Raw genomic sequence first — 27,325 nt, 5'->3', positions numbered from 1 at the left:
GAGCGCGTGCAGGGATGATTGACATGACTAAAGTACGATGAAAGCTGAGACAAACGCAGCAGGGGGGGGAAGCAGCAGCAGCAACTCGCGTAAAAGTCGAGGGGTTGCTCTGTCATCTGCAGAAATAAAAAAGGTTTAACTTTAGTCATTGCCCCCCGCATTTCATTATGACATCCTTCAATCTTCCCCACGCTCACAAGTTCCACGCGCCCCCTTAATTGTTACAATTTTCTATTTCCCTCGAAGAAAATTATTTAATTAAAATATGATATTTTTTTTATTTTTATTTTTTTAGATTTTAAAATTAGGTTTAACTGTTAATATATAATTTTTAATTTATTTATGTGATATTTTGAGATAAAATGATAATAAACCTAAATTTAATAATATAATTTTAATATTATTAACAATTTCAATAAGTAAAATTAAAACAAAGAAAAGAACTTCAATTTTAGTGTATTCAAATAATATTTTTTCCCTTTAACTTGCTGTTGTTTTAAATAATTTGAAATTATTTTGGAGTTATTTCTTTTATGGATGCAAAAATATTCAGTCATGTAAGGCATTGGTTTGAAATTTGACTGTTCATGTTAAACGTAAGAAAATTTACTGACATTTAACTGTTGTAAATTCACATGTGTCTTTCAAATTAAATGAAGAGACCCCACTCAGTCAATTTGATTGTTAATAATAGGTTTTATAGGTCGAAATGAAATATACATGGTTATTTAGTAAGTTATATCAATTTTAAACCGTAAAAGAAAATGAAATTTTTAATAAAATTTTTTAGTCTTATGAACATAGGGTAATATGTCTATTTTTTTAGTAATTTCTAATATAATAGCGTCAATGATACTTTTACCGAATGTTTATTCACTCTTAAAAATTCAAATCATTCCGTTGAAAACTTGCAAACCCCGTTAGTCCATTACCAGCAAAGATGCTTTTTATGTATATGTCTGGTTTTATTGTCCCTTATGGGTGATTCATGGTCTCTGGTCGTGGTCCAAAACCCTAGCTTTTTTTACAAGTTTTTCTTTTTTCAAAAGCTGCTAAAGCACGTAGATTATGATCATCTTCTTCCATATATTGTTTCATGCACCTTCATCCTTTATTTTTTATGGGATTTGTTTTAGCCTTTGTATATATGGCAAAGATTTGCGTATGCATTAATCAAAGCCAAACAATGGAATACAACTATACAAAGTGATGGAAAAAAAAAAAAAGCTAATTGATACGTTTTGTCGAGAGAACAATATTGCTTTTCTTTTCTTTTTTTTTGTGTGTGTTTACATGTTTATATTTTTTTAAGAATGTTGTGATAATTTGTCTGAACATATTTTCGGATAGATGAAAAGAAATGAAAAATAACACTAGAATTGATGCCTTAATCAGTTTTTTTAAGCACTTAAGCTTTTTACAGAGTTGAGAATATCGACCCATCAGAAATCTGTTAGCTTTGAACAAATGATATTTTCAAGATTTTTCGAAGAGTAATCCACCTCCACTTAACAATATAATTTAAATTCTTATCAAATAATTATTAGAGTGATTTGGTTTCTTTATTTTAATATTTGAATAATAAAAAAGAAAAATAAAAGTTGCAATGTGGAAATGATTTGAGATTTTGACATGATGACAACAAAATGGGCTACAAACATGACAGGTTGCTTTTGTTTCACCTTAATTTTTGCTAATCTCCCCTTTTTTTTCTCTTAAATTGGTATAATCAACAACTATAGGGTACAAATTGGAGTGAATAAGCATAAAAAATAAATAAATAATACAAAGAATTTTATTTTTTAAGATGCAAAATATATTTGTGGGGCCAAAATGCCAATCTTGTTGTGGCTAATTTTCAACCAACTACATTGGTTTGATCAAATTTAAATGTGAATCAAAGAATAACTTTATGGTACATCCCCGGTAGAACTGCTCATGGCTGGATTATCCGTCTAGGTTTAAAAGTTGATTTGAAAAATGAGAAACTTTGGAAAAAAATATAAAATCCGAAAAATAGGTTGGGTACAATTTAAACCTCGTTTTTTATACAGGTCAAACATTGGATAAGATTTTTTTACCTGAGCTCGGTCTATCTAAAATATATTATGTTATTAAATTTAATTGTATTAATTATGTACGTTAAATAATAATTATATATTTTTATTAAATTATTAATCCAATAACAATTAAATCTATTATCTAAAACCTAAAAAAAATGCTCAACTAAATAACTCAACCCAAAATATAAAATTTTAAAAATTATATTTAATACAATAAAATATTGATTATACTTAATTGTGTTTTTAATATAAATACTTTTTAATGTGTCAGAAAAAATTATTTTAGATTTTTTTAGTGCATTTTGTGTACTATATTTTAAAAATTATTTTTAAATAAAAAATTAATTTGAAAAATTAAAATATAGGCGGGCCAAGCCCGGGTTTACTTCCTTAAATTGGGTCAAATTTGGGCAAAAAAGTAAGCCCGTTTATTAAACAATTCATTTAATTAACATAAAGTATATTCAATTATTGATCATAATTAAATTATATTAACTATTTTTACAATTAAAATACTATAATAATAAAATATTTCAAACCACAAGCAAGCCCTTAATGAAAACAATAATAATGTACTTCAAAAATTTAATAAATTTTAGTTCTTAATTGAATGAAAATACTTAAATTAAATGTTAATGTATCTATTATGTATTAGTTTTATATAATTGAAATATCAATAAAAGTATAATTCAAAATTCGATAATTTAAATCATAATAAAATTATATCTTTGATCATAATTGAATAATTTAAATCATAATAAAATTACAAACTAATATGATACAAGGTGTAATTTTAAATTTAATAAAACATTATTCGAATATTTAAAAATTGTTAATAATAAATACAAGTTTAATACCAATTTATAGTACTATAATAAACAATAAAATTATTTTATCTATCTAATTTTTCTCAAAATTCATATTGTTGTTATTATTGGTATATATTCGTATGTTTGAGTTTTATTATAAAATTTGTGCCTACCATAAATAATGTATGTTTAATATTATGATAGATAAACATGTTTTCCACAAATTTAACGAATTGCTATATTGTCGATTGAATCTTAACTCGATTGATATATGTATTGTTATCGATATAGAAGGATGTAGATTCGAGTACCTTGAAACGCTTTATCCTCCTATTTATAAGTTGAGATGAACTATAAATAATTTTAAATATTATTTAAAAAAATATAATCCGAATATATTATTAAAAAAAGTTATCTTAAGACATAAGTCAAAGAACATGATTGTAAGATATAATGATGATTAACAAAACATTTTGACATCGATTTCAAGCATTATCGGATTCATTTTTGTTAATATTTTATTTGTTGCTTAAATACTATGGTGCACGTGAGACTGAGCATCATCATTCCTTTCTTTCAACTCATCTATGACCACTTTTGGATTTGGTCTCTGTCTTTTTCTTTTTGCCCTTTCATTTTATTTTGTAATAAATATGTTATTACTGCCAACGTCTTTAGAATTCCACCCTTCAATCGGTTAAATCATGTATTCGTGTAAATTTAATTTAATTGATTAGATTAATTTATTTATTCAATTTAATTAAATAAATTATTAAAATTTATAAAAATAAAAATCTAATTCAACCGTTCCATATCAAATCGAGCCAATTGGTTTAATATATTTCTTTAAACTTGTATCTTAATAAGTTCTCAGACTAACTAATCTAATCTCGTTCAAACAACCACGATTATTGCTTAAATATGTCAAAGATTACAAAATTCAAACTATTTGATAAAAGAAAATTTTTTTCTTTATGAACATAGGGTGGACAGAACAAACTTTTCTTTTGTTTGAAACATGAGTATTGAGCAGTTTTGGTATTTGCTTATTCTCCTCCACTTAGACCTGTCCATGGGCCGGGTCGGGCCGGGCCCGGAAAAAAATTTGACCCGGCCCGAAATATGGCCTGAAATTTTGCCCAGGCCCGGCCCGGGAAAAATATCATAAGCCCGAGCTCGGCCTATTTTTTAATAAATATTAAAAAATTATTTTAAAAATAAAAAAATAAAAAAATATATTTTAAAAGTATTTTAAAATTAAAAAATAAAAATAAAAATATATATTTATTATATCCGGGCCGGGCCGGGCCGGGCCCGGGCCAAAAAAGTGGTGCCCGAGGCCCGGCCTGTTTTTAAAACGGGCCTCGCTTTTTTTGCCCAAGCCCATATTTCGGCCTTTATTTTTACCCGAACCCTCACATATTTCGGGCGGACCGTCGGGCCGGGCCGCATGGACAGGTCTACCTCCACTCCGTTTGATATTTTAAAAGGATAAAAATGTAATTATATATTTACAATAAACATTAAAATATTTTGTTGGGACATTCCTAACTTATTTTTTCATTCTTTTATGTCAAATGCACATTGAAATTATTAGAAATAACGAATAAAATATCAAATAAAGTAGGACGATGCAGGATGGTTGTGGCTCTATTTAACATTCATGAAGATAATAATGATATTCAAATTTTAACACATATGATAAAATGGAACAAAACATGTCAACAATATATTGATGATGAATCCTGTAATATCCACCTCCTCATGCTCTATTGTTATTCCTACTATTATATATAGGGATTGTCACACTCCAAGTACGGCAGGTCCAATATTTAGGGGTGTAGATGGTGGAATAAATTCTTTAGCAAAGCATAATCCACCCATTTTCTTCTTTGGCGTATATGTGTAGGCGTATAGTAACTATCGTGTAAGTAAGTGAATATTCTATTTCAGAATATTTTGTTAACTAAAGAGAAAGGTTTTGTTAAGCGAAATGATAATTATGGTATGAGTTGCTGCCAAATGTATAGTACGCCTTGTTTGCCTTAGTATTGTGTTGGTTGGGTTGTTAAGTGACCTGGTTTAGAAACCAACTGGATAGATTAGTATGATATCTTTTGTGCAGCGTTCTCATTTATGTTTCTCATGGAAACTATAAACCATTGAAGAGGGCAAATTCTGAAATTGGTGACACTTGTTAAGTTCCACTACGAGGAAATTGTTCATATATATATATGTGTGTTAAAAGGGTTCGTATGAGAAGTTTTTTTATTCTTTCAATGTTACTCTCTGATTATTTTTTCTTAAATTTAATTATATCTCTTCCTCCTTAAGCTGGAGGCAAAGGCTCTTAGTTTAATCAGTGGTCATTCCATCTATAGTTGTTGTTGCTGGTTCGAGAAAGATGTCTGAGTCCGGAACTTCAAACTACTATAGATAAGTATCAGGTAAGTCTCGACCCAACTCTTATATGTGAAATGTTTAAGTAGAAGTATATATATAAGATGATGAGATCTATGACAATTGGCAAGTGTATGAGTATAGTAAATATGATATATGTCTTGTAATGATATGTACAAAGTTCTGTTCAAAAGAATGTTGGTTGGTAAGCATGCAGATAAAGTTTGAAATACGAAAAGTATGAATTGGTATAGAATGCGAACAAATCTAGGTAAGTAAATGTGAAGCAATGTCCCTTTGTGATGCCTCTAGTAGGGCAGTTATATTGCGAACTAGACTGGTAAATCACGATATGAAAACAAGTGTAAAACCATGAGGTTGAGACTCATGGCATCGTATGATATGAGAACATTCATGGTGTAGCCTCTAGAAAGATCACGATACATGAAAATATGCAAATCCATATGGCTAAAACCCATGGCAATATATGATTGTATGAATGTTCATGGTGTAGCCTTCGATAATATGTAGATCGGACGGGCAGATCACGATACATAAACTTATGTGTAAGTCCATGATGGGGAAACTCATGGCACCTTCTGTGAAAGTCCGCCCCAAGACATTAAACACGCGATTTTGTATGTTGCCCTTATGGCATATTTTGTTTAACCATTGTGACATAATTTGTTAAGTTTGCCAGTAGAATATGATTATATGCTCTTATTATAAGTTCTGGATAAATTTCGATTGCTCTGTACTACTATGATAAGATTACGATATGTCTGAAGTTAAGGTAATTGAATAAGATCTATGATGTAATTGAATAAGTCTTAAGGGAATTTCTTTAAAAAAAATGTGTATATGTATGTCCAAAAAGGGTATCCACCATGATAACTTGATAATTTAAAATTTGGACGTGTTCGTAGTTACGAATGAGATAAGTATCCATTAGTCTAAGTTTGTTTGTACCATGCAGGGTCAAATCTGAGTTATATGGTATCCGCCATATCTGAACAGTATCATGTAATCTTCTGAAATCTTAGGGAACCTGAGTTATTGTATTTTTAATTATTTGGGGTTCTGAAATAAAATTGTGTGGAATTCATTTGGATAATCTGTATAACTCATTATCAGTGTGATCTTGTAAGGTATTAAATGAGAATATGGTTTGACTAGTAAACTGATAGTATTTAAATATGCGTGGATGTCCGCCAATTGTGTATGTATGGAAAGATGGTTTGTATGTTGCAGACTCTGAAGAGATATTATTTGAAAATTACCTTTATGGTTCTAAGAAAAAAGAAGAGATTAAGGTAATGTCTGAAAGGATCTTAAGTTAGTTAAGTAGTTAAGAGAGAATTGGTACAATTAAAAGTATAGTAGTTGGCGTGTAAGTGTAAGCCTGAAACTATGATAGTATTCGCCCGAAAAGAAGTAAATGGTTAAAAAGGATAGTTGGCTTACAAATGTTCTTCAAATAGTATAAAAGAATCCACCAAGGTATTTTGTATTAACTCTTACAAAGTTCTCTTGAGCTTACAATGTTTGTTATTGTTTCAGGTGATATGGTAAGCGAATGCGCCAGGAGGGACTATGCCAGGAGTACGCCAAGGTAACGATGAAGTGAGTTATTATGCATACAGTGAAAAAGTGGCGTATTGTGGGTTATGCCTTAAGAGTGTCTTTAGTAAAATTATGTGTTGTACCAAGTGTGATGCAATAATTCAATTTTAAATACTTTCTTTTGTTTATTTGAAATTAAGTCTTTAAAAGAAATTATAAGAAAAATGTTTTAAGTAAATAGTGTTTGTCTACTGTTTCGAATTTCATTAAGTATTATGTGTAATAACACCTAATATCCAAACCCGGTGAATTAGGTCGGGTTCAAGTCATTATAGGGATAATGTAACTCTTGGCTCCTAAACTTGGCAAGTAGATCCACATAAGCATCTAAATTTTTTTTATCCATTTTGACCCTTAAACTTGAAAATTGTTATTCATTTAAGTAAATTATGTTAATGACCGTGAAAATAAATGGAGATATTGTAACTTTTGGCCTTGAACTTGATAAGTAGGTCCATATAAGTCCCTGAACTTGACAACTAGGTTCATTTTGGTATCTGTACTTTTTTTTTTGGTTCACTTTGGCACTTAAACTTGACAACTAAGTCCATTTCGATTTTTGAACTTGAAAATTCTAAAAATTTGATGATATGACACTCTGAGATTGTGCCACATCATCAGTTAAAAAATAGAAAAACTAGATGGTGATGTGGTACAATCTCAGAGTGTCATATCAAATGTTTTAATAACCGAACCGATGGTTGAACAAGTTTTACCATAAGTTCTTGATTCAACAAGTTCGACCGGTTCAACCGTTAGACCAATAATAATTAAATAGTTAATTAAAATTTCATAGAAATCTAAAAAGCCAAGTAAAACCGATTTTTATATATTTTTTAACTTTTAGTTTTTTATGATTTTTTAATCAATTATTTATTTATTGTTGGTCTAACTATCAAATCGATTGAATTGGTTGAATCGAGAACTAGTGGTTTAACCTGTTCAACCATCGGTTTGGTTATTAAAGCATTAAATATGACAGTTTAAGATTGTGCCACATCATCATCTATTTTTTTTTCAAATTCAGAGTGACACGTCATCAAACTTTTAGATTTTTCAAGTTCAGGGATAAAAATGGAATCCTAGATGTTAAGTTCAAGTGCCAAAGTGAACAAAAAAAAAAGTAAAGGTACCAAAATGAACATAGTTGTCAAGCTCATGAGCCAATGTGGACCTACTTGTCATGTTCAAAGGCCAAAAGTCACATTATCCCATTTTTTCACAGTCATTAACAAAATGAGTGTAAATAAATAACAGTTTTCAAGTCAGGGCCAAAAGTTACATTATCACTTTTATACATATATATACATCCTACGTAGGGTGTAATTTTTTTTTAAATAGATGTAATTTAAACAAATATCTATTTACAATTGCATTGAATATATATATTTATATATATATATATAATTAACAAATAAGATGTTAGTTGAATAGTAAAATACATATGTTAAAAATTATGGAGACTTAGGTTGAATCTTATTATATGTATTTATATTAATTGCTTGTAGAAATTTTTAGAATCTACAAATATGTTGATGTTGTGACTTGTGTTTTATTTATTTATTATACATTGTGAAACACGTCATAATCTCAACTTTGTTTATGAGATATAAAAACTAGGGTTTTAATACAAATGGTATAGAAAAAAATATTGAAATAGGATGTCAGAAAAAAAATTTACCAAAATAGGTTACTTTTTCATTGGAGTCTATTAGGTAGGCGCCAATGAATAAAAAAATAATAATTTTTTTTGAATAAAATATATTTTTTATTTTTTTATTAATTTTTTAAAAAAATATGAGTCAAAATACGGTCAACGGGTCGGGTTGAGTCGGGTGGCGCCTACCAGGTAAGCGCTAATGAAGGTGCCTCACAGAGAGGCGCCAATGAAGATGCCTCATAGAGAGGCGCCAATGAATATTGTAATTTTGTATTAATATTGTAATTATTTTATAATTAAATTTGTATTTATAGTTTTGGATTACTATTTTGTATGAATATTGTAATTTTTATATGAATATTGTAATTTTGTATGAATATTGTAATATTATAATTTTGTATGAATATTGTAATATTGTAATTTTGTATGAATATTGTAATGTCGGGATATATTGTAATATTGTAATTTTTGTATGAATATTGTAATTATTTTATAATTAATTTGTTAGTAATTTAGGATTATGTTATAAATTTGTGTGTTTGTAATTATTTAAAATTTAATTTATTAGTAATTTAGGATTAAGCTATAAGTTGTTGTGTTTAGTTTAATATTTGGTGAGTTTACATATAAAGTTTATAAAAAATTAAAATCATCTTATTAAAAGTTTAATTATAAAAAATTAAAAATTATTTTATTAAAAGTTTAATTATAACTGACTTTTTAATCATATATTTGTTGTTAACTAATTTAATTTTTATACAATGTAGCTTTTATATAATTAAATTTTATTTAATTTTGTATTTATTTAACAGTATTTATTGATTTTTTGAAACAAATTAACTGAATTCATTTTTTTGATTACAAAATTACAAACACAATTTTACAATATTCATATAAAAAATTACAATATTCATACAAAATACTAATCCAAAACTATAAATACAAATTTAATTATAAAATAATTACAATATTAATACAAAATTACAATATTCATTGGCGCCTCTCTGTGAGGCACCTTCATTGGCGCCTACCTGATAGGCGCCACCCGACCCGACCCAACCCGTTGACCGTATTTTGACTCATATTTTTTAAAAAAAATTATTAAAAAATATAAAAAATATTTTATTCAAAAAAAAATTATTATTTTTTTATTCATTGGCGCCTACCTAATAGGCTCTAATGAAAAAGTAACCTATTTTGGTAAGTTTTTTTTCTGACATCCTATTTCAGTATTTTTTTTCTATACCATTTGTGTAAAAAACCCTAAAAAACTACATAGGCAGTGCATGCTATAATTTTCTATTTGCAGTTTTACTTTTTTTTTTATATAAATGATATGAAATGACAAAAGCATCCTTAAGATAGTTTCATTTAATTTGTAAAGTGATGATATTTCATCGTTATTTAAATAAATTGATACTCAATTAACTCGTGACATCAAACTTAATAAAGAGTTATTAGTAAAAATATGTCTTATATCAATAACAATCTAATGGACCGAATGACTTACAAATTGGTCAGTTAAATTGGTTGTACAAATTTTATTTGTTTTAAAATTTTAATTTTTATTCAATTAAAATAAAAAGTAATCAAATCGAATTTAAAAATGAATGATACGATAGAGTGGATTATCGATTCGATTTAAAAAAAAAAAACATTGTCCCCTCTACTTCCTTGTTTAAACACGAGTAGATTAACATGTTTTTGCTTGTTAATTAATTTTTAATGGGTTTGATTTGAGATGAATGGTTGTTGAAGTAGAGAGGAAACCCTAATCAACACCCCAAGTCTAATAATCAAACAATCTTAGTGCGGTGGGTGGGACTCACAGACTGACGCCAAAGTTTAAAGTGAGGGAAAAAAAATGGAAATATATAAATTTGTTTCCCCACGCTCTTATACAGCGCGTTCATTCCAACCTCCTTTAAAACATTCCATTCCATTTCAACGCTGTAGAATCATGATGTTCGATGTCGTTATTCTTATTTTAATTTCGTATCAAATAATTTAAATTTTATTTTTAATGTACTTTAATTTAAATTTAGAATTGATTAAATTATCATTTTTTATTCTAATTAATTTCAATATTAACTTTTCCAATAGTTAAATAATAAATCAATAAATTTCCGATAAAACAAAATAATTTATAAATTCAAATTCTAGATTTTAAGCAGTTAATATGGATTAAAATCATAAAGAGAAACCTAAATGAAACCCTAAACTGATTCATAGAGAGGATGAAGGATCAATATACTCTTTGATCTAATATACAAACTAATTTGTACATATTTTAAGTAGAAGGGACCAGATGCAGTATAACTTTTAATATAAGGTTCTCCATTATATTTTCCGTAATGAAACTCCTTCTACCAATTAAAATTAAATTAATATATTTCAAAATTTGGTTTCATTTATGATATAAATTATGAAAGTGAAATGCATTTCTTATGACTATATTAGTAGAGTTTTAATATAATATATAATTTGAAAGGAAGAAGTTAATCAAAATGAAGAAATCCAAATTAACTGGTTTTATTTTATTTTCCTTTAATAAAATTAAAAATATAAACAAATTTTTATTATTTACATTATTTTTCATGTAATATAAGTCACATTAAATACAAAACAAAAGATTATAAACTCAAAAAACAAATTCGGACTTTAAATATTAGATTAAAACATAATTTATTTCTTATTTCCAAACTCAATTTTCAAAATTAATATTTTCTTAAAACCCTTTCGAATAGTTAACGAATCTTCAGACTCAGATATGTTTAATCGATGATGTTTGACTACTATTATCCCTTAATTAAGGGATAAGATTGCAATACAGTATCACAAATTGATGTTTTCAGGTTAGTGAGATAGATTAGATTAGCTTTTTGTCACCCTAAGCATACAAATCAGAAGGGTCAATTAATTCTAAACATGATTGTCATATTCCATTGTTGGTTTAAGGCACAATGGGTCCTTGCATTTGTAATTGCCTTTTACCCAAGAAAACACCCTAGTGGCCTACAAAACTATGTATCAAAGTCAAAACTTTACTCAAAGCAGAAACTATGAAAAAGAAAATATTGTATATATACGAGAGGGATTTACTTACATTAATGTAATTTATCATTTCGTATTTTTTTTTTACAATTGATATTTTAGCAATTCAATATTATATAGATCATACATATTAGGTTTGACATAAATTAAAAAAGAATTAACTATTCATTTTACGTAAAAAAACTTTTCGTTAAATATATATTAATATAGACAATATTTTAGATAAATATGATAGAGATGTTGAATCGCTTTAAAATTTTACATGCATGATAAGTACAGACATATTAATAAATTCAACAGTTGGATCATTAAAATATTAATTGTATAAAATGGTTTAAAATCACTTAAGTTTTAGATTAGTGTAAGTAGATCCTTCCCACAAGAGGGAACTAGGAGTTGGCCCACCCACTAAAAAGTTATAAAATTTTGATTTAATTTTTAAAATTTATAAAAATTTAAACTGTTAAAATATATTTCAAATATCACAAAATATATAATTTAATTTCAACACACTAAACCATTTGTATACACATACAAATGTATGTAAATATCTCATGGCTAACAACTTGGCAAGTTGAAGATTATAGGGTTTTGTTTTTTCAAACAGATATAGGTTGGATATGAAGTTGGGAAAAAAAAGAGTTTGTCCCTTTATTAGAAAAGATTTACTAATTTTAATATTATTTTGCATTCAATAATCACATTAATTAAATTTTAAGTTAAATTGGTTAAATATGTCAAAAAAAGAAGAAGAGTTTATTGGTTAAATAGTTTGGCTTTTTGAAGAGAGTATGAAAGTGCGTCCAGCGTATTTTCCTGTTGATATTTTTAAGGAAAGCGCGACTAGCTGGAGACACTTTCTTGCCAATTATGCAGAAAGTGCATCTGTCAATTATGTAGAAAGTGTGTCTGCCGACTGGATACGTTTTCACACACTCTCTTCAAAATCGATTTATTTCCCTAAAATATTAAACTTGAAGCAATAATCGCGTTATTTTTTTGTTAATAAACTCAAAACTCGAGATTTTGAGTCAATAAGAATTAAAATTTGTGGATATAGAGGAATTTCCATCTTTTTTTTTTCTGGGAAAAAAAATTCAAAAGTGAAAAGACAAGAGAGTAAAGGAGGAGAGAAAAAAGCTTATTGCTGTGATACTCAAGAAATGATGTTTAATTGGTGCATAAAGAATACTGATAAAAGCATAGAGGATCAACGAGGGAAGGATGTGAGTTGAAAAAGAAAAAAAAGAAAAGAAAAAGAGAGAGATTAATTTTAAGCTTAATTAAGCTGTTCGAAGAATTTACATTTATACTTAAATTTTCAAAATTAAGAGTAAAAATAAACCAAATTTTAAATTTGATAAAAGTAAAATAAAATTTTTATTACCAGTTGATGTTAACTTTTTTAACTTTTAATTTTAGTTCACATTAATTTTGGAACTTGACAATTATTTTTTTATTTTTACTTCATGTTGATGATATGATATGTTAGCATGGTGCCATGTAATTAACTAAGATTACATGATATGTCTATCATCATAACGACGAAATTAAGAAATTGTTAAGTTGAAAGACTAATGATGAATTTAGATGGATGGTACATTTAATTTACTTTTTATTTCAAGTTATAGTATTTAATATTACCGTCACAATTATTTTTACACTAATCCACAAATAAACACACAGCTCATCCAAATCCACACTAAGATAGGAAAAAAATTAAAGACCAAGTTGAAAAAAATCCATTATTTTCTTTGAATTTATTCATATTTCTTAACATGCACAAGAAAAATTATATTTTTATTCTATACCTTAAAACTTTTTATCTTTTCCATGTTTGTAATATTTTATTTTTGTGTATAATTACTTGACTTTCAAAGCTCTCTTTAGTTCCTGCTTACTCACTCACTCTCTCTTTCTGCCACACATCACTCACAGCAGTGGCAGCATTGCAGCAGCAGTGGCAGCACTGCTTTCTGCTTCACTGCAGACCTTTCAGTCAAGAAAACACCCAAAAATAAAACATCAAAAATACCCACCTACTTTCCAATAATCCAACATATTTTTCCTTCTATATAAAATTGTACTGTTCACCAAATATATATCTTTTACTGTTTACATGTACATATCTAAATCAAATTATTAAGTCTTCTTAATTAAAGCTTCTGTTTTTGATATCTAAAACAAGACTACCCCCCCTCCTCCCCCCATAAAAAAAAGCTTTCTCCTTTGGTTTCTTTTGAAGGGGTCTCTCGACAATCGACTCCTTTAAAGTTTGGCAAAAAAAAAAAAAAAAACCATGCTCTCTAAATATGCAGTCATGAAATGCCCTTCTTCTTCATAAACTCACTTCCATTACAAAAAAAAAAAAGAACCCAAAGCTTTCTCTAACTTTTTGAGAAAACCCTTTTTTTTCTTTGACTCCCCCAATGGGGTGTTTAATCGATCTGAACGCTACTGAAGAAGATGAAACGCCGTCGTCTTGTTCTTTATCCCCATCTTCTGTATTGAGTGCTTCTGGTTTTAGTTCTTCAGTTTGTTTAGAGCTTTTGCATGCTTGTGTTGGTCCACTTATATCTTTACCAAAGAAAGGAAGTGTAGTGGTCTACTTCCCTCAAGGCCACTTGGAACAAGCTCCCGAATTTTCCGGCTTAGCTTCAGTTTATGATCTTCCTCCTCATGTGTTTTGTCGGGTTCTTGATGTTAAGCTCCATGTAAGCTACTTATATACATGTTTTTTCAAAGCTGTCGCTTTTATTTTGTTTGTAAGAGCTATAAAGTTCGGATTTTTGGGGTGGTTTCTTGGGTTTTAATTATTCAAATTTTTTGGGGGGTTCTGGGTTTAATTCAACTTTCAAGAAAATCCATGTAAAATTAATATTTTTATTGAAAGTTTATGTTTTTTGTTATAATATTTGCTATGAAATGCTTGTTTTTTGTTGGCAGGCTGAGGGTGCTACAGATGAGGTTTATGCTCAAGTTTCACTGGTTCCTGATAATGAGGTTAGCTTTTATTCCATTTTCTTGTATTGTTTACTTCAATGGTTTGATTATAGTAAAACCATAAGTAATATATATATGTGTGTGGAATCAGTTTGAATCAATTTGCTTTACTTTAGGTCCTTCATTTAACTTAGTTCTTAATTTGGTTTATCATTTTTATTGGTTAATGCACTTCCTGTTTGGTTTCAAGGTGATTTCTATTTTCTTTACCCACAAATTTTGTGTCTGGTTTTGTGTAAATTATGTAATAATACAGCAAACTGAGCAGAAGTTGCAAGAGGTAGACGGTGAGGATGAGGATGCCGAAGCAGATATGAAGTTAGCCACGCCGCACATGTTCTGTAAGACCCTTACGGCTTCCGATACCAGTACTCATGGTGGTTTCTCCGTTCCACGTCGAGCTGCGGAGGATTGCTTCCCTCCCTTGGTAATTCTCTTGTACTCTCTTGTTTCGATATTGTTTTTACAAGACTTTGGTATGTTTTGGTTAAGCATTCTTCTGTATGGGATTTTGATTTTAAGTAGATTGGATTTATAGGATTATGATCAGCAGAGGCCATCACAAGAGCTCGTTGCAAAAGATCTACATGGTGTAGAATGGAGATTTCGACACATTTATAGAGGTATATACACTAAATTAATGGAACGAATGCTTATGGATTTCATCTATTCGTTGCTAAGATTTTTTTGGATCGTGTAGGGCAACCACGGAGGCATTTGCTCACTACTGGGTGGAGTGCTTTCGTAAACAAGAAGAAACTCGTATCCGGAGATGCTGTGCTTTTTCTTAGGTTCGAAGTTTTCCCTTTTGTGAAGGCTTATTTAATATCCTATTGGAATCTTATTTATTGTTGATGGCAGAGGCGAGGATGGAGAACTGAGGCTGGGAATCCGAAGAGCTGCCCAAATTAAAAACGGGGCTTCTTTTCTTTCTTTGTGCAGCAAGCAGTTGAACCGCAGCACTTTTGCAGATGCGGTCCATGCTATATCTATGAAAAGCGTTTTCAGCATTTACTACAATCCAAGGTATGTTGCTGTTTACACAAGCAATATTATTAAGATACAATTTGAACTGTGATATGCACATTAATGCTCGGGGTTGAAGTGTTTAACATTAGGCTGGCATTTCTCACTTGTTTCCTCTATTTCCTGTTCGCTTCAAGCCCAAGTGTACTATACCTTGTTCAGACATTGTTTAAGATCTAATATAGAGAAGTTTCTAAAGTTGTCTTTAGTGTAGATGTACGTGTCATATACAAACCAGTATTATTGTTGAAATCTTTGTAAGCTTGTCCCTTAGTCTTACTGCTATATCTAACTGTTTCATTTTCACCCAGAGAACGGAATAGCTTATCTTTTTTATGTGTAGCAGGGCTAGTTCGTCGGAGTTCATAGTTCCGGTCTGTAAATTCAGGAAGAGTCTTGATCGTTCATTTTCTGTTGGAATGAGGTTCAAAATGCGGTTTGAAACTGAAAATGCACCAGAACGAAGGTGTGACCTGATTGAACCCGCAGCTCTTTGAGTTAAAATTATATTATCTTTGACCTACGCCACCAATCTATCAAGGCCTTGATTGAAATTTTCTTTAGTTGTAGATCCTCGGGACTCATAACTGGAACTAGTGATTTGGATCCTGTTAGATGGCCTGGTTCAAAATGGAAATGCTTGTCGGTATGTGTTGATATATCTTCATTATTTCTGATTTATCAGAACATTGCTAGAGGTCATCTAATGGTTCTTTCTGGCTCATTTTCGCAGGTAAGGTGGGATGATATTGACGCCAACAAGCACGGGAGGGTTTCTCACTGGGAAATTGAACTTTCCGGTTCTATTTCTAGTTCTAACTGCTTGCTCTCACCCTGTTCGAAAAGGAACAGGGTTGGATTGCCTTCAGGAAAACCGGAACTTATGGTTCCTGGTAGGTTCTTTTCCATAACTAGTTCTCTCCCCGTGTTACACAGTGTTATTTGACTCGGTACTTCATTCAATTCTAACAGATGGAATTGGAGCACCCGACTTTGGGGAACCTTTGCGGTTCCAAAAGGTCTTGCAAGGTCAAGAAATATTGGGTTTTAGCACTCTTTATAATAGTGCTGATAGTCACAACATGCATTGGTCTGAAATACGACGGTGCTTTCCTGGATCTAATGGTTCTGGCATTGCTACAATTGGAAATGTTGGTAGAGACCCTCCGTTGAATCCCGTTATTTCCTATAAAGGTGTAGGCTTTGGGGAATCTTTTGGATTCCATAAGGTCTTGCAAGGTCAAGAAATTTTTCTAAGCTCTCTGTATAGAAGAGGCTCAACTATGGAAGAGACTCGAGGAAATGACAGTGCTGGTCTCCCTAATGTTGGGCAAATGTCGGGAACTAGAAGTGGATGGTCTTCCTCGATGCAGGGATATAATACACATAGTCCTGTACAACCATCTGCGCAAGTTTCCTCACCATCTTCTGTGTTGATGTTCCAACAAGCAAGCAATCCAGTTCCGAACTTCAATCCTACTCGTAACTTCAACCAGGAAATGGAGCGGGGAGTGAGTTCTTTTCGTGTGCCTGAAACTTATGGGGCCAAGTTACTGTCATCGTCAATCAGCGAACATGATTCACAACCTCTGGCAGCTCAACCTTCTTTTGGGACCAATCAAGAATTAGCCTCGTGTAAAAGTAGCTGCAGGCTTTTTGGTTTCTCCTTAACTGAAGGAGATCTTGATGCAACTAAGGAAGACAACATGGTACATGCAACATTATCATTGGGTCGTGGTTCGCTTTTACCTTGTATCGGAGAAAATTTCCATCCAAATCCTCCAGCAGTGGCAAGCACAGTTTGGAAGCAATTGTACTAAAAGTAAGCAATCTCTATGCTGTCAAAGGTATGCATTTTTTTTATATTGCATTGTAGTTTAATCACAGAATAGCATGTTCGGGTCCACAAATATGGAGTTCTATAGTCAGGGTTTTATTGAAAATGATTGGTTCTTAGTTTTTGTTTTCGAGTTGGTTTGGCATTTGATAGTTTTCCGACGTTCTTTTTACAGGGAACTCTGCAACATTGTCTTAAACGTTATGCAGCTGATGTTTGAGCATAGAAAGATGCCCTATGGTTGCCCAAGTTGCATGTATTTTTATTGCAAGAATCTAGTTTTCCATTACCTAAAACTGAAAAAACTTGTAATAAATTTATGAAATGACTTTGATTCTAACTTTTAACTGCTCCATGGATATGTTAAAAACACCATGTAATGTATTGACCTCTGTGATGGTACTCTACTATTCTCCATTCAAGCCTCGTGCACTTTCTGTTCCATATAATCCACTCTTGTCCCATTGAATGTTGCCATGTTTTGCTTACTACATTTTAATTATATATGTTCTTGTATTTTATGAATTGTATTTATATGTTACTGTAGTTGTAATTGAACCTTAAACCTTGTATTAAAGAATGATGACACTATTGTCAATTGAGGCTTATCTCGATTGATATCTGGGTTTGAGTGTGTTGAAGTGTATTATTATTTTTTATTTATGGGTTGGGGAGGAATTATGGGTAGTTTTAAGCATTGTGTGGAAAACAATGTATATGATTAAAACTTATAATGAGATTGTTCAAAAACCAATTGAATAAGTGGTTAAATCGGGAATTTTTTAAAATTTATTTAATCAAATCGATTAGATCGATGAACCAATGATTTGATTTGCTCGATTACAGTTCAGTTTAAAAAACATTACTTTTTAACCATTTAGAAAAATTAATAATTTAATCTAATATTTTTTAATATAAAATTTGTAAGGATCTATAAATTAAAATTCTTTGACTTCACGGTTGAAACTAACATGGAACCCATTGCTGATGTGAGAAATATGAGTTGTGATGACAGTTAAGAGGACAGAAATTTTGACCTCGTAGCCACCAGACATATATTCTTGTCCTTCCATGTTCTGTGGAACTGCAATATCTGCTGTTCACGGCTGCTACTTTTTTATTAAAAAATATTCATTGATAGAGGAGGATTACAAATATCAGTGTTACATTATATTTTTAAGAGTACAACAAGGTTTGAACTTTAAAAATAATATTATTGGGAAGAACGATCACGAATAATGAACATGAGCGGTAAAATTAATATGAAAAATATTAAAATTTTTATTGAACTTTTCTAAATTATAATTAAACTCTAAAATTTTAGTAAATTCTCATTAATCCAAAAATTTTAAAAGTTTGAATTAGGTCTATTTTTTAATTTTATTAAATCTTCACTTTGTAACTTTTTTTTTTTAATAAATTAAGTCAAAAAAACTTAATGTCAAGAATGGTTATTGAGTATTGAGAAAGCCAAGTGCGCCTGACATCTACTTTGCTTCAAAGGCTGTTGCTTATTGTATGGTATAAACTTAAAAAGAAAATATCATCCCTCCATTTTTATTCACTGCATTAAAATTAAAGTGTTTGATATGATTAATTGAATTGAACTGGTCGAGATATCAATTTAGAGAAATGTATTAAGTCTATTGACTCGCGAACTGTTACGAACTGAATTTAAATACATTCGCTTTTTAACATGAATTATTCGTATACATTGATAAACTAAACAAATAACATATTGAAACTTAGACAAATTTGCAACTGAATCTGAATGTTCTCACTTTTCAACATTGATTATTCAAATATATACATAGATTGACTTTTTTTTTATATAAATAACCTAAAAATATCAATTAATAAAGAAAATAGGTTGGAAGAAAAATTATATACGAAAATGACCTATTTGCTATAGTACCCGTCGGTGTTGCCTGACCAACCGATGACACCACCTCCCTTTTCCCTCTGATTATGACCCAATCATCAGTGTTTAAAAAAAAAAACATTTAGGCGGCACCACACTGAAGTGTAATTATATTTGAATTTAGATAAAGTTGAGGAAATTTTTTGAGGGATATATTTGGGTAATTTAAATAATAATTTTATATAGTTTTTTAATTTTATTATTTTAAAAAAAATAAAAAAATGAGAAGGGTTTATTTTTGTTATTATTATATTTTTTTAAGTGCTATTTAAATTTAATTTCAAAATGAGACAGACTTAACATGAAAATAGACCAAAAATCATTGATGGCAACACCCTTTCTTCAACTAATCTAAAAAGGGTAATTGCTTCATTAGGCTCTTAAATGTTTTATATAATCATACTTCAGTTTAGTGTCGTCACTATATCAAGTGACACTACTAGAAAAATATTATTTTTAAACACGGATGATTAGATCATGATTAAGGGAAAAAGGGTGGCGCCGCTGGTTGATCAATGGACACCGACAAGTACTAAAACAAACGGATATTTTTATATATAATTTTTCATTCAATCTATTTTCGTAATAATTAATATTCTTAAGTTATTACTAAGACTAGTCGGCAAAAATATCAGAAAGTTCCACATAAAACCCCATAAAATTTTCACCAATCACCAAATAGCTATCTAGTTAGAAAATTTATTATATTTGTGGTGTGCTTAGAATTGGTGATTTGATTCAACTTCTTTTTAACTTTGTGATGTCGCACGTATAATGGATTCCGTAAGAAAAAAACAGTCTCAGGAAATCGAATCACTGTTTTACACACCACACCATGTGTTGGCTAACTGAGAACCCTGCGTTGTTTTTACTTTATATATATTTCGTCTATTATTTCCACAAATAATTACAAAGTTCAGGTGTTTCAGACATTAAAAAGAAAAAAAAAAAAAAAAAGGGACATGGCAGGTGAGGAGGAGACGACAACGACGAGCTCTGAAACAACACTCGAAACAACCCCGACATGGGTTGTTGCCACGGTTGTTTTTGTTTTGATTTTGGTCTCCATCTTTCTTGAGTATTTGCTTCATCTTTTGGCTAAGGTATGTTACAGACTGTAACCCATGAATGAAGGTTTTATCTACAAAAATCACTCTTTTTTTCCCCTTAAATTTTCAGTATTTCAATAAGAAGAGAAGGAAGTCACTCATTCAAGCCCTTGACAAGATCAAATCAGGTGAGGATTAATCCAAACTAAAATCAAACATTTTCACTTCACACGGAGGACTGCCTTGTGGGTGACCCCTCTCTCGAGATCAACCCTTTGATCGACGAGCGTACACCTAGCCTGATACAATCCTTGTTACCTGTCCACCATCCTTTGAGGTGTTTTAAGCTCTTTTTAACCCCCAAACTTCTCAAAAGAATTGCAGTGCCACTACAACGTCCTCTGTGTATCAACACAATCTTATCATCCTTTCTATGTGTTACTAACTATGAATGAACTTAACATTCTTGCACTTAGAATTAATGCTGTTGGGCTTCATATCATTGCTGTTAACTGTAACCGAAAAGCGAATAGCAAACATTTGTATCCCAAAGAACGTAGGCGAAACTTTTCTCCCTTGCAATGATCCTTTAAATGATAGCGAAGAGGAAGCAAAATGCCAAGACCAGGTACGTATACTAATATATTCAAACATTAATCATATTCATTAATCGTGTTTTAAGTAATGGATTAGTGGGGTTTATGTTTGGTTTTTGGAACAGGGAAAGGTATCATTGTTGTCAAGACAAGGTGTGAAGGAACTTCAATACTTGATGTTTATTCTGGCTTTCTTCCATTGTTTGTCTTGCGTCCTTACATTCAGTCTTGGAATGGCAAAGGTAACATTTTCAATTTTTTCAATGATTTATATTTTTGATAAATTATCAAAAATTAAATTTCTTTAGTTTAGTTAATATTTACTTCCTTTTTTTGCCATCAATTAACATTTATTATTTAAAAATGTCATTTATTTTTTAACAAAGTTAATATCTTTAAAGTTTTATGGTTCTACAAATGAAAAAAAATATTTTTCACATAATTTTTAAATGGATAAATCTCAAAACTACACATGATCTTTGATTTAATGTGCAATGTTTATTCCTGCACTTTAATTTATATGCATTTTATATATGGCATTTTGATTTGATTCAATTTTCATGAACAACTAACATTATTATATTACATATACAAATAATTATACTTATTCAATATAAAATAAATTGATATATATTATTTTTTGATGTATATAATTACACGTTAAATCAAAATTAATGTAAAATTTTAATATTTATTTATTTTTTAAATAAAATGTTAATTCTTATTCTCTGTAGGGGTCATGATACTCTTATATTCTTATCTTTCTTTTAATGTAATAAGGACAGCAATGGGGGGTTTGGTCCCCAAAATAATGCAATACAAATCAAAATCAGCTACTAAAGGGAAAAGGGAAACTGTGAGAGGAAATTCCCTATAAAGTAAAATTTTCTCTCGGAAAGCTAAGTGGGAAAATGCGACTTGTGTTTGACATTTATTGCTTTGATTTTTCGGTTTTTTGGGCAGATAAGAAGATGGAAATCTTGGGAAGCTGAAACAACAACACTAGAATATCTTTTCTCAAATGGTAAGCTATTGGGGTTGGGAACTGTTGAGAAGGTTGGACAAGATTTTGAACTTCCCGGTTAAACTCTCAACAATGGTTAATGTTAGTTTTGAGATACATACCTTTTAGCCTCGAATTTTGTCAAGAGTTTGGAGAGGTACTCGAGTTAAGAGTGCCTTCATCCACCACCAAGGAAATTGATGTGGTTTTAATATATGCCCCTTGAGGCTCTCAGCAAAGTTGAGAGATAAAATCTAGATTTAAAATTAAGTATAAACACTTTGAGGTCCAGAGATAAAGATAGAAATTTTGTTTAGGTGATCAAAATAAAATTCTAAATTTTTGAGGGGATTGAAGCTAAAAATTTTATTCTAAGAGAATTTAGATTATATAATTAATTTTTAAGATGGGCCAAAATTACAAAATTTTCATTTATTTGAATGATTAATGCTTAACATGTAGTACTAATAATATTTTTTCATTTGACCAAGGGGTCAGGGCCCCGCCCTTGACTTCGTCTCTGTCCGACAGATAATACTTTAAAGATTTTTCTTAAAGAAGTTGGAACTTTTATCAAGAATGTATGTAGTGCTGGCTGGTAGTTTATAAAAATTTAAATTAGAAATGATAAAATTGTACTTTAACCTCCCAAAAATAATAAAAAATTGATTTAATCCTTTAAAAATTATAAATATATAGGTTATTAAAATGATAAAATTACATTTTATTATCATAACAATATACAATTTAATTTCGACTCCCAAAATATTTTCTCGACTTCACCCTTGATTGTGCGTAAAAGTATGTGAATTTAAATAAAAATTCTATTAATTCAATTAATTTTATAAAAATTAACGACTAACACAATCCCTCAAACAACTCAGAATCAAGATTGAATTAACATTAAGTCGATTGTAACCCGAGGTTTATTATCTATTATAGTTTCAGCTAATGATCATCAGTATACTATACATATATTACTGTGAAATTGCTTTATGAACCATCTTACTTTCATCCATTACAATTAGATCCTCGGAGGTTCCAACTTATCCATCAAACATCATTTGCAATGCGACACCTGAGATTCTGGAGTGACCACAAATTTCTTCGTTGGCCGGTTCGTTTTATTGCCAGAAAACTATGATCATTTCAATTATCATAAAACATAAAAAACCATGAAAACCTGTTAAAAACTGATGATGATGTTTGGTTGACATGTATTATTCTTGCAGGCATGTTTTGCTCGACAGTTCTATTCATCTGTTTCCAAAGTGGACTACTTCACGCTCAGACATGGATTCATTACGGTAATATTGACAATGTGTAATAATGTAAGCACTTGACCACTTCATTTTGATCCAAAATTTTGAACTCTTAGTATATATTCCCAGGCCCATTTTTCAGAGGGAAGCAATTTTGACTTCCAAAAGTACATAAAAAGAGCTTTGGTCAAGGACTTTGGAGTGGTTGTGGGGATAAGGTTGGTCTATTTCATATGAACCATCTTCATGTTAGCCAAATCGAACTCCTAAATGAGAGATAAAGCTGGTCCAACGATGTCTTCTTCCGAAACCTTACTTTTACCACTCGAACCGAATAGATGTTGGTTTTGTGTTTGTCTTCCTCCCATATATATTATACCTGAATCTGATAATGATATATTTAACCACTGGTTTCAGCCTCTGGATTTGGATCTTCTCAGTGTTGTTCATATTCTTCAATGCACATGGTAATTATATCAAAACAATATATATATATATATATATATATATATTATGTATGCAATTTTATAATTAAGCCTGTTAATGCTAAAACCAGTTCATTTTTTTTTTTCAATTGTAAATTTCAGATTTTCATAATTATCTCTGGCTTCCTTTCATTCCGCTACTGGTAAGTAAAACAACTTATGCCAGACACATAAAAAAGTTAAATACACTCATATGGGATACGGGTTTTAGACATAACGTAAAATGTAACGCTTAACAGATGTTATTGGTGGTTGGGACACAACTACAAGGCATCATAACAAGGATGTGTTTGGACAGCCATAACAGGTCCCAAGTAGTGAGAGGAACATTTCCGGTTAGGCCTAGTGATGATTTCTTCTGGTTTGGCTGGCCTAAACTGCTTCTCCACTTCATGCACTTCATTTTGTTTCAGGTCACCTTTTTTTTTTTTAACCTTCCATTTCTACTCCCTTTTGATTGTTCCCGAAAACCTAAAAAAAAAAATTACATGTTTTTTTTGTTTGTTAATTTGCAGAGCTCTTTTCAATTAGCATTCTTCACCTGGACGTGGGTAAGCATTTCTGCAGCTGATTACACTTTTTCTTTTTCCATTGAATTTTTTTGAACATTTGGTTATAAAATATGCAGTATGAATTTGGATTAAGATCGTGTTTCCATCGAAGTACTGAAGACATCGTGATAAGAGTAGTAATGGGAGTTTTGGTTCACATCCTTTGTGGATATGTTACTCTGCCTCTCTATGCTTTAGTCACTCAGGTAATTTCATCGTTGTTTTTTATTTCGTAATCATTTGATTGCATATATATTTGCATGTTTTAGATGTTCTTATATTATTTTGTTAACTTGATTGTTAGGTTGGATGTTAAATGTTAGCTTAGATTTAATGCGAAGTATTCACAGATAATATTATGGAATTGGAATTTACGTACGACCAAATTCAGTAAAAACTGATTGATCCGATAGTGATATTTCAAAATAACACAATTAGGATCTTTTTCAAGTTTGAATCTATAATGTAAAATTAAAATTAATAAATCCAAAGATAGGTAATTGTAATTAACCGATTGCAAGTTAATGTTTTTAACAGATGGGGACATCAATGAAGAAAGCTGTGTTCCCTGAAAACGTGGTGGAAGGTCTAAAAAGATGGCGAGCCAATGCTAGAAAAAAAATCGCCCTAAAAAGTAACTACATTTCAGCACGGCCTTCACTCGAGACCGCATCTTCCTTCGGAACTTCACCTTCTTTCAGCCTCGATCCGTCTCATTCGGTAATGTTTGATCGAGTACCCGAATCCGATCACCTTGCCGTCGAGATGGTGGAAGATGAAGAAAGGGAAAATAAGATAACTAGAGAAGCAGAAATGGAGCAACAAAAGGGAGATTCCTTTGGTGGTTTTGATCTTAGAAATGTGTCCTGAAATTATTGTGGTTAAATATCAGCCTTATGGATTGTATAGTCGATAGTGTCATTTCTTCATTTCTTTACGTAGTTATTATATGTTGCTCGAATTTAGGATGAGTGTCGGATATTATTACATAGATATATTTTATTTATTTATTTATTTATTATTCTAAACTATGGGAATCAGCATTATTAGGCAAGAAAGAGGTCTTAGGATTTTGTAAGAAAAAAAAATGTAATTAAGATTAGATTAATTATGGAACAAAATATGGTTAGGTTTCGTTACCTACAATATTCACGGACGAAAAACAAAATACACTATAAATAAATGTTACAAAGAATTTCTACAACTCAATATATAATACATGTATCTAAATCACATATACATGCATCTCGTAATTCTAAAAACTAAGACCTATACTATGTTTATAAATTTGTTACATAATACTTTACGAACTCAAAATTTGGTCCACTCAGGTGATCCGGATTTCGACTCGATCAAGGAAGGGATGTCATCCAGCTCACCACTCTGCTCACAGCTCGCCTGTTTGCCAGTTAGCTGATTTGCAGCTCACCACCTCCCTGTCCGTCGGATCGTAAGTTCGTCACTTTCCAACTCTACCTCCTATCTCACCTACTTATGGCGAGGTCCTTTCAAAGATACCTCTGAGGTTACGTGTCAAACCTAGAGGGGTAACGTGTCATTGTGCATGACACCCAGCTATCCCCTAGCATGTCTCATTAGAGAATCGTGCTTTATAAATATGAAGATAGCGTCCATGCGAAGAGGATAAAAAAAAACCCTCAACAAACACAATTAATTAGCACTAAAAAATTCTTAATCCCTTTAATTTCTTCACTAATATCAATCTTTATTTACTAAATAAATTTAATATCCAAACCAATTATGAAATTCTTTTCGCACTATACAGTTAGAAGGTTAGTACTCACTAGAATTGTTTTTGGGCTGATCCAAGGCCCAATTCCAATAAATTTGTGTTTAGGCCCATTTTTTTGTTGGCCCGACCCTTCCAAAAAGCTCATTTTACTATTTAAAATAATAAAATATTAATATATATTTTAATTGATATTTTATAATTAAATTTAAATTTAATCTTTTATCATTTAAATTGAATTCGGGCCAGTTCAGGTCAGGCAGGGCAGGCGGGCTATCTAGCCCTTGGATAGGTCTAGTACTCACACACATAGTTGGGGCACACCCACACCACAATTAAATGATGCTGCTCAAATAAAGGCCTTCCACTTTCTCTCCTAAAGGCTCGAATTCGGGTGCGTTCTATACAAGGTTTTCAAAACTGGATCAGTAGTCAAACCAACTAGGCCATTAGTTTGTCATTCCAACTGATCCGATTGGTTCCATTAAATAGATCATTAAAAAATTCATAAATGATAAAAAAATGAAAAATTTTGTTCAACCAATTTGTATCGATTCTTAGGTCATCTGATTTGATGTCTCTCTCCAGATCAATTCCCCGATAGGTTTCGGTCTAGCAAGTCGCCCCGATCTAGTTCAAACAACCATAATCCCATGGCTAAGCATCTTTTGGCACCAAGCCAATCATAAGAGTTCAATTATGAATTAAAATTTAAATCAATTTTTATTAACAAAATTACAAGTGGAGAGACTTCAGTTGACGTTATTCTCAGATTTTATCTTTGATCAACTCTTAACATATCCTAGGGGTGTGTGTTTGTTCGGTTCAATTTTTTATTGCAATAATCGAATAAATCCAATTTTAAGGGATAATTGAAATAATCAAACTGAATCTCATCGATTCAGTTTGGTTTATTGAGTTTTGTTGTTTTTATTTTACGTTTTAGATTTTCAAAATAAAAATTGTTTATGTATTATATTTATGTATATACAATAAAATTAATTATAAAATAAGAATTATAAGTATTAATTTGGGCTTGAGTTTTGTTTTGTATGCTTTGGTGTTTGGATTGGTTACGTGAGCTTGATTTTATTTTACATTGGTTGAGTATAGTTATAAAAAAGAATTTTAATGTTTAAAAGAATCGATTTATTCAGTTATTTCGGTTTAAACCGAAATAGATAATCAAATAAACAGAAAACCCATTTAATAAAAAAAATTAGTTTATTCGAT

At 30.5% G+C, this 27,325-nt stretch overlaps 2 protein-coding genes across 5 annotated transcripts; both read left to right on the top strand.

Annotated features, from left to right (window-relative positions):
* The first annotated feature begins 13,542 nt into the window (after positions 1-13,542).
* LOC105777433 (auxin response factor 3) lies at positions 13,543-17,924 on the top strand. 4 transcript variants are annotated; one of them, XM_012600699.2, is made up of 11 exons: positions 13,543-14,323; positions 14,556-14,612; positions 14,869-15,039; positions 15,151-15,235; positions 15,313-15,403; positions 15,474-15,638; positions 15,982-16,104; positions 16,203-16,284; positions 16,372-16,531; positions 16,611-17,460; positions 17,651-17,924. In XM_012600699.2, exons 1-10 carry the CDS (start codon positions 14,039-14,041, stop codon positions 17,456-17,458), a joined length of 2,067 nt encoding a protein of 688 aa, XP_012456153.2. In that variant the 5' UTR covers positions 13,543-14,038; the 3' UTR covers positions 17,459-17,460; positions 17,651-17,924. The 4 variants fall into 4 exon arrangements, with proteins under 4 accessions (XP_012456153.2, XP_052478620.1, XP_012456154.2 ...); XM_052622660.1 differs by having other exon boundaries at positions 13,544-14,323; positions 16,209-16,284; positions 16,611-17,485; XM_012600700.2 differs by having other exon boundaries at positions 13,544-14,323; positions 16,611-17,485.
* Positions 17,925-20,129: 2,205 nt separating this feature from the next.
* Positions 20,130-25,481, top strand: LOC105778553 (MLO-like protein 12). Its single transcript, XM_012602274.2, has 14 exons — positions 20,130-20,499; positions 20,576-20,633; positions 20,922-21,073; positions 21,167-21,283; positions 22,005-22,065; positions 23,073-23,161; positions 23,277-23,351; positions 23,436-23,524; positions 23,724-23,773; positions 23,894-23,934; positions 24,031-24,204; positions 24,307-24,342; positions 24,420-24,548; positions 24,880-25,481. Exons 1-14 carry the CDS (start codon positions 20,359-20,361, stop codon positions 25,210-25,212), a joined length of 1,545 nt encoding a protein of 514 aa, XP_012457728.2. The 5' UTR covers positions 20,130-20,358; the 3' UTR covers positions 25,213-25,481.
* Positions 25,482-27,325: the final 1,844 nt, after the last annotated feature.

This window comes from Gossypium raimondii, chromosome 10 (assembly GCF_025698545.1).
Source record: "Gossypium raimondii isolate GPD5lz chromosome 10, ASM2569854v1, whole genome shotgun sequence".
In the NCBI taxonomy this organism is placed as follows: domain Eukaryota; kingdom Viridiplantae; phylum Streptophyta; class Magnoliopsida; order Malvales; family Malvaceae; genus Gossypium; species Gossypium raimondii.
This window is presented reverse-complemented; position numbering and strand designations above follow the sequence as displayed.